Raw genomic sequence first — 15,083 nt, 5'->3', positions numbered from 1 at the left:
AGCTCTCACTTTTCCTTCTTCAAGGTCACTACAATGCGACAATATCGCCAAAGGAAGGTATTTTCCTGAATACGCTTTGCCCAGTGCAGATATCTCTTCAGCAAACAATTTATGCCACCATTATGTACAACCTTTGTCTGTAAAGTTCCGAGACTGAGTCCTTTAAAAAAAATGCGTTTAAAATTGAAATCATTTGTACAGCACCCCTTTTAAATAATCTCCCTTGCAGTCTATACACAGCTTCCAACGTTTCTTGGGGTCTTGGAAACAGTTGGAAAATGCTTCTTTTGGTAGGGCTGTCAGCTCCTTTGTCGTGGCGCCTTGAATGGCCTCCACGCTCCCCATCCAGAGACCTTTTAGGGCTCTCTTCACACGCGGAAACAGGAAAAAATCGCATGGGGAGAGGTCAGGCGAGTATGGCGGATGGGGAAGTACGGTAATAATGTGCTTGGCGAGAAATTTTGTCACGCTGAGAGCAGCGTGCGGCCTTGTGTTATTGTGGAGAAGGCTCCATTGTCCAGATGCCCATAAGTCAGGGCGACGGCGTCGCAGTGCATCACGCATGTGTTGGAGCACACGGATATAAAACATCTCATTTCACTGTTTGCCCTTGTGGGACGATCTCATGGTGTATGACACCTCTGGCATCGAAAAAAACTATCAGCATCGTCTTTGTTTTGGTCTTCCGTCGCCGCACCTTTCTCGACGCCGGAGAGCTTGTGGACCGCCATTCGGCGCTCTGCCTCTTTGTTTGAGGGTCGTATTGAAAACACCATCTTTCGTCTTCAGCAATGATGCCGTCGACGAATGCAGCATCCTTCTCTGCCTTGGAGAGCAAATCGGCACTCACTGATGCCCACGTGTCCTCCTGGTCCTGTGTGAGGGAGCCCGGCACAAATCTGGCATTCAGCTTTCGTTTCCCCAAGTTCTCACGCAAAATTTGGTGGCATGTTGTCTACTAATGTTGAGTGCATCCGATAGCATGCGGACTGTAATGGTGCGGTCTTGCTGTACTATCTCTCTGATCCGAGCCACATTGTTTTCATTCCGTGAGGTTGTACCTGCCTTGTGTCGTCTTCCACCAACGTTCTCCCCGAAACGAACCTCTTGTGCCACTCGAAAACTCGCGCCCGCGATAAGCGTCTTGTTGCCGTAAGCGTCACGAAGGAGCTCATACATCTGTGTGGCTGTCTTGTCAAGCTTCACACAGAACTTTATGTTTACACGCTGTTCGAGGTGGACGTCCATCTCTCCACATTCACTCACAGTAGAATGTGCAGACGACCAGTGACCACGTATTTTTCTACATGTAGTGCCATCTAGCGGCTGCCACAGCAATCAACATAAATAGCTCAGGTTAGCCTGAAAAGATGGCGCTACACATACGCACCAACATTTGTTTTGGGGAATCATTTCGAGAGAAGAAAATAAATCAGTCTCGAAACTTTACGGACAAAGGTTGTACTAGGTTATGTGTTAGGCATGTCCTTGCAGGCCACCACTGCTGTGTGACATCTTCTATGTTGTAATATGTGTTATAACAAGTTAACAGCAAAAGGACTTTTCTTTCTTTCAGTCCTGTTCTAGTGCTCCCAGACCACTTTGAAACAAAAATATTGTTCTCGAATGTTCATCTAAGTAATCATCTAAGAGACATCTTTGGCAATAATTTTTTACGTACATCTAATTGCGTTGCTCGGACAGTGTTTCAGTAATGGGAAGTGTCTAGTCCAGTTTGCTCTGTTTGCTGTTCCTCTGCCGGACTTTCAAAACTAGTGTCATTTTCTGGTCATGTTCCTTATCATTCAGCCTGATTTTGCCGTTATTTTTCACAGAGCTTCTCCTTGAACTGTGCACAATAAATTGCAACTGGCAGCATAACTGTGATGTGCAACTTTAGAAATATAAATGCTGTTATCTTCTTCACTTGTTATCCGTATTGTTAATCTAAAGAACACAATGTCTCAGAGAGGCCTTAGCAGATCAGTTTATAGAACCGGGTTGACTTCATTTCGTGAAAACAATCTTAGCAGTCCTGCAGATTTGCATTCCAAAGGCAGCAAGTAAAAAAAAGAGAGAGAGAGAGAAGAAAGAAAAAGAAAAGAGCTTCTACACAGCTAGATGTTTTTTGTTGTTGCAGGTCTTTCCTTATCACCAGCAGGTAGTGACTGGATGTCCCAAAAACTCCTGCTATGTTTGGCTCAGTCTCTGTGCGCACAGCAGTGTCACGAGGAAGCGTCGGCAGCTTTGCAAAAGGTACAGTTCTTGACAAGTTCTCAATTACTTGCTGTGATGGCTCAGTGTCTACAGCGTGGCACTACTGAGTAGAGGTTGTGGGAGGGAATCTCGGCTGTGGCAGTGGCATTACGACAGGGGGGAAATGCGGAAGTGCTTATGTACTTAAGTATACACATTTGTGTGCTAACCCTTATTATGATGGAAAAAAACATGCAAAAAAATCCTAGACATTTCTTTACTTGCCCAAAGGATTGAAACAGGTTTTCAAAGCAAAGCCACTTGAGAAAGTCATGATTTGTTCATAACTTTTAATATCACGAAGTGACAACACAGGTTCTTCACTAAATGCACATGATATTGCACACTCAAGGCAGTTTTGCTTGCCAAGTGGTGTTCGTGCGGTTACTATACTTCTGAACTCAGTTATTCAATATCTGTACCGCATTTTTTTCTCGTGATTCATCTCCTTGACATTTGTCATTAGCTTCTGGACATTGTAGTAATCAGAACACAACAGCACCCAGCGGTACCATTTATTTCAGATCGGAGAGGAACATGCGAGACAGCCTGCAGTCCTGTGGTGCTCCTTTGAAACTGCTTTGCAGTCTCGTAGCTTTGACAGAGCAGAAGAGGTAGGGCTGAATGATGGACTTCGTCACGCGTGTAATTTGTTGTTTGCATCAGCTGAGCCCTGGTATTGTGCATCTCTCAGGTTCTCAGCACTTTGCAAGACAGTGGTGTTGAAAGCTCAAGGATAAAATATGCACAAGCCTGGCTGCTTATACAGCGTGAAAGAATAACAGAGGCACAAGAAGTGTAAGGATGATTTGTTATTTATTACTTTGTGGAATGAGTACCAAGCAAGTTTTACTGCCATGCATAGACAACTTGTCTTGGCTGAATATTGTTGCTTCAAGTTAAGGGGCATAGTCCGACTGTACAAATAAACTTAAACCACATAAGGAAACAGGAACAGGATGAGCACTCTTCCTGTCCAAGTTTTCTTGCGTGGGTCATGCTTATTTGTGAAGTTAATTGTGTTAGTAGGAATGTACCAACTAGCCCACCAAGTAAAATTCAAGGATTTTGTGAATTTCTCATGTGCAAACATTATAAGTGTAGAAAAGGCCTCGTACTTTGGCTGTGCTTATGTGTAATTGTGTGTGGAACTGCAAGAAATCTTGATTAATGTCAGGTCAGATACAGAAGACATTTGCCAGCTGTCTAGCGGCTGCCATTCTCATTTTAATTATTCGCAAGGCATGGTTTGCAGTGCTGTGATTCAAATGATATTGAGAATGGCCACACTACTTCAGGTTATGTGTTATAATGTGGTGTTACAAGGCAGCACACAGTTACTTATATGACTTAGTGAATGGAATTGACAGAGACAGTGATTTAAATTGTGGTGTAGTAAACGAAAGAGGCTAACGTATTGAATATTTTACACTTAAGCAAATTTTAGTCAATTGTTTCTACCAATGTGGCTTGCCTTGACAAACTAAAATGATTATCTTATGCTAACCCATATTTTCCTGTAATTGTATCATTAAAGCCAGTGTATATGCAGCTGTGAGGAAGTGTTAATTTATTGCTGTATATCATGGTGAAGAAGAGGAGGAAGAAAAAATGTATTTGTTGCGATGCTGTGTTCGCATTACCATTCTATGTACTAGTATTCTCATGGAACGAAATGCACCTAGCTAGGCCTAAGTAATATGCATACATCTATTTCTGCCGTCTGCAGTTCATGTTACATCGGTATAGTATTGGCTCTTACGCTTAGAACAGAGTTCATGCCACGTTCAGTGACGAGATGCATAGCGGTCGGACATTGTACTCTCGAGTAACTACGATTATTGGGTCTTCTACTTTAAAATTTCCCTCTCACATTTCATTCCGAGAGTATAAAACAACTGGGGATCGTGAAGATGGTGAGCCGATGAGAAGAAGCTTAGACACTACAAGATAGTCTTGTTTTTTTTTTCCTGAATAGTAGTAAAGCTCGCGTTGTGTCACCTCTTGCAGCCTGACAAGTTTGGGAGATAAATCACCAGAGGCCACCTACCTGCGTGCCCTCGCTCACTGGAAACTTGGTCAACATGATGAAGCTGTACCAATCTTCCTAGAAGTAAGACTTGTTTGTCATGGTGTACCTAGGGTTTACTGTCATAAATAAGGGGCTTTATGGCAGAGAAGAAAGAAATGGTTCACTGTTACTACAAATTCTTGGTACCAAAATATTTATATTTCTTCACTGAACATAAAGGTATAAAATTTTTAAGCACAAGGTTCTTATGGACAATAATAAGCAAGTTTTGACAAAGCTTTTGCATAGTCTGGTATAATCTGGTAATATTTTTTTCAAGGCCACTGACTTTGCTCTTGGTAACCTCATACAATCTGGTGAATCCCAGTGATATTGCAGAATTGTGAGACATTGCTGTCACTAGTGTTCATTTGTTATCATTGAATCAAAAAGAAAGAAAGAGTTCTGTAATGCAATGTGATTAGCTATTTCTTCCTTAACATTTGCATTGGCAAGGTAATAAGGAGCAGGATGTGTAAGGTCTAAATCGACTAAATGTGGCTGTAGCAAGACATGAGATGTTGAAACAGATTGCTGATTTCAAGAATTGCAAACTTTTGTCAGTTGCTTGAATTTTCCTAGCAAATCTTTGTTCGTTTTATAAACGCTTCAACCTGCATACTTATTTTGATAGACTCTGAATAAACTCCTTAGTTTCTCCAGGCATGTTAGAGTTCAAGTCCTGTAATGAGATTACATTTTGCGTTTATTTTAGTTTAGATTTTGGTTTTTATAGTTCCTTGGTCCATCCTGTAAAAAATGGGAAACTGCTGTTGTCTGTGCACCCGTCATTCCATGAAACAAGCTTAACCATTAGAGTTCAGTGGGGACCTCTGCTTAGAACTAAATGAGACAAGCTGCAACAAAAAGCTGCAGAAGGAACTCTGTGTAAGCAGATAGCAGTGCCAGTTTATCTGATTTGTTAAACCAGCTTCTTAAACTCCAGCTCACACATGTTACCAGCTTTTCTCTTCTACGAGACAAAACTCCTGCTACAAATGCAAAACATGTGATTATGGGTAAATGAGTGCATAATGTGACCTGCATGAAATATTTGTGTGCTAACAGGCCAGTAGTAAACTCGAAAGTACTAAATTGTTGTCAAAATAAATATCGATCTCAAGGTATGTACATTTTTCTCTGTTTAGGCAGCTCGCTTGGATCCCCAGGACTACCGCAACTTCTTGTACCTTGGAAGACATTATTTCTATCACCTTAAAGATGTTCAGTAAGTATTTACATTTTGGGTAGTTGAGCTGCCTTTCTTTATCTTGCATTTCTTCTGGTTTGTGACTGTCCATGTGTGTCTGGTATGTGCAGGAAAGCAGTTAGGTGTTTTCAGAAAGCTTTTCAACTTAATCGAGCCAGCGAGGAAGCGGGGTCTTTACTAAGTGATGCCCTGTGTGACCTGGGTCAGCACGTGAGTAAGCCGTCACCTAGTTTTTTTCTCTTGAACTTGTAAGGAGCATTGGCTCTTAGCAAAATTTATTTGTAGATGTAGTCACATTACGAAATGTTCAATAATAAAATTTTGGTAGTTTGTGGCTTTTCTGGTGAAATTTATGATGATAAAGCACGATTTTGACACCAGTAGTACTGCTGGAGAGTTGCACTGCTTTTGAGCTTCTGCCATCATACATTGTACTCAGAAATCCTTGAATGAGTCAGGTTTCAGAGTTTATCTTGACACTGGTGATATAACACAATGGGTCTTGTAGATGCTGAATTGTATGTGGGACAGTGTTCCTACAATGGAACCCTGTTATGTTCCACACCGTTGAATTTTCCCGGCTGCTATGTGGCATTTCTGAGGTCACGACCTGAATCCCATTGACTCCCTTGTACTACGTTCTCATTTAATATGTCGCCATTCTGCAATGTTCCCACATATTACGTTATGTTTGAACATGGTGGTCGAGGAAGAAAGTTTGCTCTCGCGTGTCGCTGCGAGGACGATAAATGTATACGTTGCAGTGAGCAATGGGTACGTTGCAAAAAGCGACGGAAGGTCAACATGGCCACAACATGGCAGACAACATGGCCGACAAGCATATCGGGAGACAACGTGCACAGAGCAGTTGGTGAAGCACTCGAAGAAGTGTGCATCGGTGAAAATATGTTGGGAACCATGGACACTGGGCCAAATCCACTGAGAGCATGGCTACATTTATTTTGAGGCCAGCAAGGGTCTTACATTCGTTGCATAAACGCCAGTTCTCTTTAGCCAACTTCACCACAATAAAGCTGTGTTATGTGGAGAAGCATATCAAGAGTGAAAAGGGCCTGCTTTCATGTAAGTTCGTACGTGTCCCTTAATTATATGCCCGCGCCATCCCCGGTCACAGTACAAAGTTCGAGGTGTCTGATAACCGTACTACTGACAGTCATTCAGAGCTGTTACTGACGTTGCTGCGGCGATCTGTAGCCTTCCTTACTGGGATATTTTCCTGGCTGGTACATATTTTTTTTCACGGTCCCTTTCAAAACTTATTAATAGGGTTCTACTGTATTTTGTTTTGAATAAATGCTTAGTTTCTGTTGCACTGTTCACACTTCACATTTCAGGAGGAGGTGCGAAACCATATTAGAGACAGCGATGACAGCTGCTTTTCGAGCTGTAGTGTTGAATTGCAGTGTTATATTTATGCATGGGTGCAGCAAAAACTGAAAAGTGCACGTGCAATATGTGCTTTGTTTGAGTTCTCTTGGAAGTTGACGGCATTATTGTTTCTCAACGCTTCAAGGATTGGGAATGTGGGTAAAATGCTTGTTGTGGTTTATTACTTGGATTCGGCGTTTTCAGTTCAGCACTAAAAGATGAGTTGAAAATGCTTTTTTTTTCTTTTTTTCATTTTTTTCTTGTAATTCGGCTTAATGCGTAAAGCGTCAGTAAAAGCAAATTTACCAGAGGGCTCAGACGGCAATCGACATGCAGCTGCGATCCTACGTGCACTCTGATGCAAGGAGCCTGGCAAGGTCAAGCTTACGAGTCTGCCTGCCACCCAAGCAATGTTTGCATACATTTTACCTCCCATTGTGATGAAAACGATAAATGCGGAGGGGGTACACAGAGGAGACAAGGTGGTTCTGGTCCAAGTATATTACAGTCTGCGCTGTGGCCCACTGCAGTGAATTAATTGGTCAAGTTCACTGATCGTTATGCAAGGTTGTATCTACTTAGTAATTTTTTTGTTTCTATTATTTGTGTGAGCTCTGTACCCACATAGTGTCATGAATAAAGTCTCATTCTATTTGTGCTTGAATAGCTAATCTACTTGCTCTTAATTTCTACATAGTCACATCTCGGTGTGGCATTGTGCCCTTGCTAGACTGCTTCTCAAAACCTTTGCTATTCTGTGAATAGGATGAAACTATAGTGACTAGTACAGTGTTGAAGAGCGAGATCTGCAGTCATGCAGCATGTTTTAGTATCAACAAAATTTGTGAATCATATATACGCCGAAAAAAAAAAAATCGCAAGAACGGTAAGCTCGTCGCTAAAGATTATCCACGAAGAAAAGCAGGTGAAAGTTTATCTGGAAAATATGTATGCTGGCGTGCACACACGCACGCATACGCACATAAAATTAAAAAAAAAAGAATTTTCAGTTGGAAATAAAAACTAAATAAAGTATGCAGGAATTTTGGGAAAATGGCCAAAAAAGCTTAATCATATCTATCACTTTTACCACACAGTATAACAGATTTTTTCCAAACTCTTCATTGATTTAAAACTGCGTTCCAAGCACAGCTGTACAGCATCACTTGCAAATTACATCTGTTCATGACTATGTGCTCCCACTGCCCTGTGCCTTTTGTTCCTGTCTTGTGGATTAAATTTTCTTTCAATATGTTGGTAGACACCACATGAATGATGCACTGCAAGTGACGGCACAAACCCAGACCATTTATGCCATTGTTCTCTTCTTTGTGCCTTTGGTACAGTTTCTGTCACTATGGCACATGTTTTTCACAATCTTTAACCAATCAGGGAAGTGTCAAGCTTTCTTCACTTGTCTTTCCTGATAGCTTGACAGCGCAAGTGTAAATACAAGATCTCCTTTTTATGGGCCTAATTTGTGGCTGCCTTGTGATACACATGGTGCTCTTTGTCAGTCTTCCAGTGCAACTGGCAATGTTATTTATTTAGTTAGTTACCTATTTACTTATTCATTCATTCATTCATTCATTCATTCATTCATTCATTCATTCATGCATGCATGCATGCAGTACCTGCATTGCGGGGGAATTTCGTTCAAAATACAAAAATTTATAGAATGGTATTTATACACTAAAAGCATGGAAAAAAGCATGAACAGATGTAATTAGTAAAACATCAGGCAAAAGAAGGTTCCGGGAATGCGCTGTCTGGACAAAAGAATACCGCAAAACGTCACCTTTAAAAGCAAGTTTCTTAACTTTCAAAGGGTGATCTTTCAGGATATATACGAAGGTGGTTTCATGTATTGTTTAGTACCTCTGAATCTGCCTCTGCAGCTGCCTCTGTCAAATATTTTAGTAACTTCATGTGACTTACAGTCTTTGTTGCCTAATTTCAGTGTTGTACTTCAATTTGTTAAATGGGAACTTGGCCTCTGACAAATAAAACTTATATTTTAGTGCTGCATTTAATAGCCATGTAACAGATGGCAGCTACTGAGATGATTTCAGTGTAGTTTTCTGGTGGAAATTGTTATCCTGCGCAGGACCAGACTGAAAAATAGCATCAACTAGGCAAATTTTTTGTCCTGGTCATTCATTTCACTTGATTTTGATGCTCAGCTATGTTGCAGTACCCCGCCAAGGTTGCTTAGTGGTTATGGTGTTGGGCTGCTAAACACAAGGTCGCGGGATCAAATCCAGGCCACGGTGGCCGCATTTCGATGGGGGCAAAATACAGAAAACACTCGTGTACTTAGATTTAAGTGCACATTAAAGAACCCCATGTGGTCCAAATTAATCTGGAGTCTCCCTACTACGGCGTGCCTCATAATCAGATGGCGGTTTTGGCATGTAAAACATCATAGTTTAATTTTTTTATGTTGCAGTGATTTTTGTCTGGGCAAGTTTTATTGCTCCAATCATCTGATAAGTCCTACTCATTCCTGTTTAAACACCTCCGACTTCTTTAACAGGAACAAAATGTTAAATTCCTGGAAGCAATTACAAGTCAACTTCCTGTAAAGAGGTAAGCTATATTTGTAGCATACATGATAGGCCAGATTTTGCGCGCGTTTAAATGTCTGCTCACTGAAGTAACAATTTATGCGTATGGCTTTTTTGTGTTTGTATTCTTCCAAACATAAGTGTGAGATATGAAAACATTTTGCATGTAAGGTTTCAAACTTTTCAAACATTCTAGGAGATGATGAGAGAAATTGATCTAAGTTGCAATATTTTATGGAGTGCAGGTAACGTTGGTCTTCAGCGAAATGCCTAAGAGACATTTGGCATAATTAGTAGCCTGAGTGTCAGTTGTCTTGCTTAGTAAGTTAAGTCTCCTTTTTTGGAACTAAGCTTGTCTACTTGGTTGTTTTTGCACCAATTCAGCATTGACTTGACTACTCCCTTCTTTTTTTTGGCAGAGTGAAGTGGGCCTGGTTAAGGCTTGGTCTTCAGCAGCTAAGACTTGGCAATGCCACAGAAGCAGTGCAGTCTCTACAGAACTCCCTTCGAGCTGATCCCAGTGACAAGTAGGTGACGTTCACGTGCAATCAATGGGAATGTCATTTGCAAGAGTGGTGTGCGGGGGGTACAGCACCAAAGGAAGTTTAAAGAGCCGGGCATAGCACAGTTTTTAACCTAAGCACTGTGTGTAGTATTCCTCTTTCCCTTGTGTTTGTCCCATTCTGTTATGCCACAGTCAAGCTTCAGTATAATGAACCTCGATTTAGCAATATCTGTGATATTACCTTTTTTAAAATTTTCCAATGCTCATCGAGCACTTTGTATTTTTTATTGTGATTTAGAAAGATAATTTTGTTGTGTTTTGGCAGGTCTTGCTGGGAATGCCTAGGGGAGGCATACCTCATGCGGGACAGCCTTGGTGCTGCTCTTCTGTGTTTCAAGAAGTGCCTTGATGCAGATCCCAGAGACCTTTTCTCACTATACGAGTAAGTATATATATCTTTGAAGCAGATTGTAGGTCAGAAATGTTTATGATGAGACACAAGGATCCATAGTGGTGTAACTTGCAGTTGCAGCATAGGCCCAATATGAAATGAGTTGGGGATGGATAACTGCCCTTCTTTATCGAGCTATGAGAAACTTCACTGGAGCAGTTGATCTCGAGTTTGCTGATAGCATTTTAGCTAATGCAAATGTTGAAATGTAAGCTTCGGATTATGAATCCGGCTTCATTCAAAGTTAGTGCTTGCAAGTTCCTCCATTTTCCATCTTTATTTTCTGCCCAAGTGAATGTGCTTTGGTGTTTCTGTCTACTATATTGGAGTCATGGAGAAGCTTGAAACAAAGTGGCAAAAGGGAAGAAATATACTTCGGGAGAAAGAAGATCCGGCAGTAAAGGATGACACTTGCCTTGGTTTCTTCCTGTTAGCAAATGATAAAGTAGTGTGTCCTACACAGATCTGTGTTGTACTTCATTGGACTTGTTCTTGCTTAAATATTGCAACAAGATTGTATTTTTTGGTACACATTGTTCAATAAAACACTTGGCATTGTTGTTCGCCAGGTTTGTGTGAACTTTTAGTTGCTGTCAAGTGGCAAATTCTGTCCATGTTTGCAGCCACTGTTCTCATGGTGAGGTGTTTATACAATGATAGTGTTTATTTGTTCTGGAAAAACCAGGTGAGCAAAAAGGACAATAATTTTCCTGAATGATATGAAACAAAAGTAATCTCACTTAAAAGTTTTAGTGAAAACAAAGCATTGACAATTGCAGTAAGGTGGCGGTCCATGGCGGCATTCTTGAACAAGGCAGTGCTTTGCACAAAAGTAAACTTGAAAAGGCAAGCATAATAAAAAAATTGTTGGCCCTTCCACTCCGTGAAGATGGATGATAAAGGAAGCTTGTTCCTTTGTATACCTAACCATCCCCTTTGCCATCAACATTATGTTTACTGGAGTGTGCCCATGTGATTAAAGAGATGTGCATTGTGTGGATACTGGTGACATCAATGAAGACAAGTTGGCAGTGTAACACATGCTTATTGAACATCGGAAACTTCACCGGTCAAAATTGTGAAAGTGGGCATAGTAGCCTAGTGATCGCTGGGTATACTGCAAGGGGTACGGTCATCTCGATGTCACACATGTAGTTTGCAAATGTCAAATCTACACACGTACGTCTTATAGTAGTGGTTACATCCACAATGAATGGCTCATACCCCCTTAAGCACTGGCTCACACCCCCGTAAACGCGGCCTTCCCATTACGACAACAGAAGAGAAGTGAAAATCTACGCTGGAATGATATGCGCGGCAACGGAGCAAGCTGTGGAAGACGATGACAATGCTCCAGCCATTGCTGATGATGATAGTTTCTGTGTTACATCGCTGGCGCAGGCTAGTGCATACAAGCTTCGCTTGAAAAAGATTGACAAACTCATTACACGGAACTGTTGTGCTGCGAAACATGGGCTCAACACAATGCGAGACAGAAACTTACTGCAAGGTGCCTGGAATGAGCCAAAGAGGGCTTTGCAATAGAATTGTGGAAAATGGCTGAAACCATTTATAAAGCACGACCATTACACTTTGGCTAGTCATTGGGTTTACCAGTTGTTTTACAGAAGGTAGGGCAGTGTTGCATTCTGAGACACCTGAATGGACTACTCAGCAAATAGTCCACATCGATTGGAATACACTCTGCTGCATCCCATTGGAATAAATGTAATTTCAACTGTATTTTAACCATGTTTAGAAATTGAAGAGAACGAGCAAGTGAAACCGAGTTATCCACAACAAATAGCTAGAGAATCCAACCAATTTGAGACAAGTGATAGGGCCATAATTTTCTCGCCTTTATTGTGTGTGTGCGGATTAAGTACAGAAAAGTACTATAACATGCTTGTCATATACACATATATGTGAATAATATTTGTAAAGACACTTCTGAAGCCATCAATACTTGGTCACTCTACAACAAGCATGAGGCAAGCTTACTAGATGCACCTTGGCTAAACAGAGAGACACATGTGTAAAGAAAGGCGGAGCATACGCTAAGTATGGGAGGCCTAAACTAAGTATTTCGGGCTAGATGATGTTTTCTTATTCAACAAATTATTCCAGGACCACTTGCTATGGGGCAAATTTTTTCGATGCCGTGTATAGCGGGGCATATTTTCCAGTGCATTTCCTGGCCCTCTTTTTGTGAATGGTCGGCAGAGATAACTGCTACCAGTTATAAGGCATTGTAGAAAAAGGAAGTAAATTCTGTACTGCTCATTCCAGCTGAGATGCAAACCCAGAATTCTGTGACTCTAGAATTCTGTGTGTGCTTTCTAATGATACAGTCGAAGCCGTTTATAACAAACTCTACAATTCCGCGAAAAGTGGTCGTTATATCAGTAGTTCGTGTATGGACTTGCCCTTAAAAATGCTAGAAAGCACTGAAGCTGGCATCAACAGTTACAATTTGGCAGCACTTTGGTCCGAAAACCATATTCTCAGCATCGTTTGTCTTCCCGGTACATTTTCACTCCTAGCTGCAAATTTTAGAAACGTTCATCTAAAGAACGAAATGCGATGCCTGGTTCTGATAACCTGTCATTTCGAAACAGCAAGCGCAGCCGCCATTTTTTATTTGAGAGCTTGTAATATATTTTACTACCAGCTGGACATGACTAATTTCTACTTAAGAGAGTGTAAGTATTCCATTTTGCTGGAAGCATAAACTTCTGAAACTGCTGCAGCATGCCGCCATTCTGTGAAGGTCTCGGACATCAAGATCTCGCCATTATGACTGCGCATCAGCCACACAAAAGCCATAAAATTGTTGGGGAAAAAAAATGCTATGTTCAAAAGGTAAAACAACACCGTGAACCATTATCAGCCATTGGCAGTGCGTAAACGAAGCGCTGCCGAACCGTGATCTCCTGATAAAGTAGTAGTAACCACCGATTCTTTGCAACATTGCGTGGCGGTAGCGCGGGGTGTGGCCGTTGATCACATGGGGAATGGACATACAGGTCGTCCCAAATCGTTGAAAAAACAAAAGTCGCAGTTTTGCCCGAAAGGCAAAACATCAACTACGATAGCAAATTACAGTGTAGACCGCTTACAACGTAAGTCGCCGGAGTCGCGAATATCCGCACTATAAGCGGTAGCGCACTATAACCAAAGCAACAATTTTCAAGGCCCGCACATATGCAAAACATGTGCACCGAGCCACCACGCGTATGCGACAGTCGAGGAATGTGGCTAGAACGTTTGTATTCAATTTAGAGTCGAATCTCGTTAATTCGAACCAAATCACGCGGCGGCGCCTCCGACCGGCATTGCTCCGGCACCGCCATAGAGTAAAACCTTAGGGGAGACCCCTCAATGTCGTGCGCAAACAAACCAAAAAAAAAAAAAAAACGCGGCGGACATTTCATCCTCTCTCAAATGGCAAGGTCGCCGATTCTGCGTTGCGCCGGAACATGCGTGTACGTGCCGATGTCTCAGCCACGCTACCGTAGCCAAGCGTAGAAAATGGCAGTGAACCCTTCTTTCTCCTTTATGCTTCCTCTACTTTCTAGTCACGTGTTGACCTTGCACGCTGCGGCTACGGCGCAGAGGGAAGCAGCTGCGCTGTCCCAGGCCGGCCAATGAAGCTACCCACGCCGGCAAATGCCCGCTTCCCGATAACGGCAGAAAACAAAACTTCGGGGAGCTGGCGCCGGGCCGGCTGGAGCGGCAGCGCCTGCACGGCGGCGGGGGCGCACAGTGACAGTCGAAAGTGAGGGAGCTATGAGGGAGGGAGAGGGGAGCCACCGAAGCGGCGGAGTTGCCAAGGCGAAATCCGCTTCCCTGCCGCCCTCCTCCCTCACATTCCACGGTCTCCGCGTGCGCCCTTCGCCGTGCCGTGCCGGCGCCGCCCGCTCGCTCGCTGAAGTTTCGTTTACTGGCGTTATCGTGAAGCGAACGTTGGCTGTTTTGTGGCCCTCGCTCTCTATGCGCGCCGTGATATTTCACGACTCGACTCACACTCAAGATTATGGTTTCAGCCTCACTGGCTGTTCGTTCGCACCCTGTGCCCTTCTCCTCCACTTCGTCTCTTTCTTCCTCGATCTCTCTTGGGGCGCCCGTTTGAGGGGAGCATTCGCCGTCTCCGCTGGCTTCCGTACTCCCAGGCAGCCGCACTGTAACCGGTATTTCGTTTCCCGCAACTGCACTATAAGCGATACGTGTATACATGGAGTGCTATGGGAAAATTAACGGGAGTCTGAAAAGACTGCACTATATCTGGTCCTGCACTATAAGCGGTTACGTTATAAGTGGTCTATACTGTACTAGACAGCTATACGAAGTAAGGATAGTAGTTTTATCGGCCATATAATGTTGTACAGCTTACTAACTAAATTAGCAAGCATAGTGTCACGCGCGCAGAAGCAAACATGAACACATCTCACTTGATGACCACGAAAACCTGCTGTCAAGTTTTACTGGAGTGAGGAAGTGCAGTAGCAGCAGTGAGCGAATTGACCTTCATGCTGCCTCTCGCTTCAACGTGAACTAAGCAGCAAAAACACAGCGCACACGAAGCTATCAGCACTCGGCGCACTGTGTCCCCCATTGAAGATGCTTTCAAGCTA

The 15,083-nt window shown here is 42.6% G+C and overlaps 1 protein-coding gene across 1 annotated transcript in view; it reads left to right on the top strand.

The window, feature by feature from the left end:
- LOC119442227 (tetratricopeptide repeat protein 37-like) overlaps positions 1-15,083 on the top strand; it is an 84,007-nt gene that overhangs the window by 19,623 nt on the left and 49,301 nt on the right. Inside the window, exons 11-19 of the mRNA XM_037707021.2 lie at positions 2,141-2,256; positions 2,781-2,870; positions 2,951-3,054; positions 4,267-4,369; positions 5,476-5,555; positions 5,648-5,747; positions 9,463-9,515; positions 9,913-10,020; positions 10,324-10,440. Of these exons, the coding sequence (XP_037562949.1) occupies positions 2,141-2,256; positions 2,781-2,870; positions 2,951-3,054; positions 4,267-4,369; positions 5,476-5,555; positions 5,648-5,747; positions 9,463-9,515; positions 9,913-10,020; positions 10,324-10,440 (871 nt within the window). The remainder of the gene's footprint in view (positions 1-2,140; positions 2,257-2,780; positions 2,871-2,950; positions 3,055-4,266; positions 4,370-5,475; positions 5,556-5,647; positions 5,748-9,462; positions 9,516-9,912; positions 10,021-10,323; positions 10,441-15,083) is intronic.

The sequence above is a fragment of the Dermacentor silvarum genome, chromosome 2 (genome assembly GCF_013339745.2).
Source record: "Dermacentor silvarum isolate Dsil-2018 chromosome 2, BIME_Dsil_1.4, whole genome shotgun sequence".
Lineage (NCBI taxonomy): Eukaryota > Metazoa > Arthropoda > Arachnida > Ixodida > Ixodidae > Dermacentor > Dermacentor silvarum.
The sequence above is the reverse complement of the archived record's forward strand: the minus strand, read 5'-3'. Positions and strand labels throughout refer to the sequence as shown.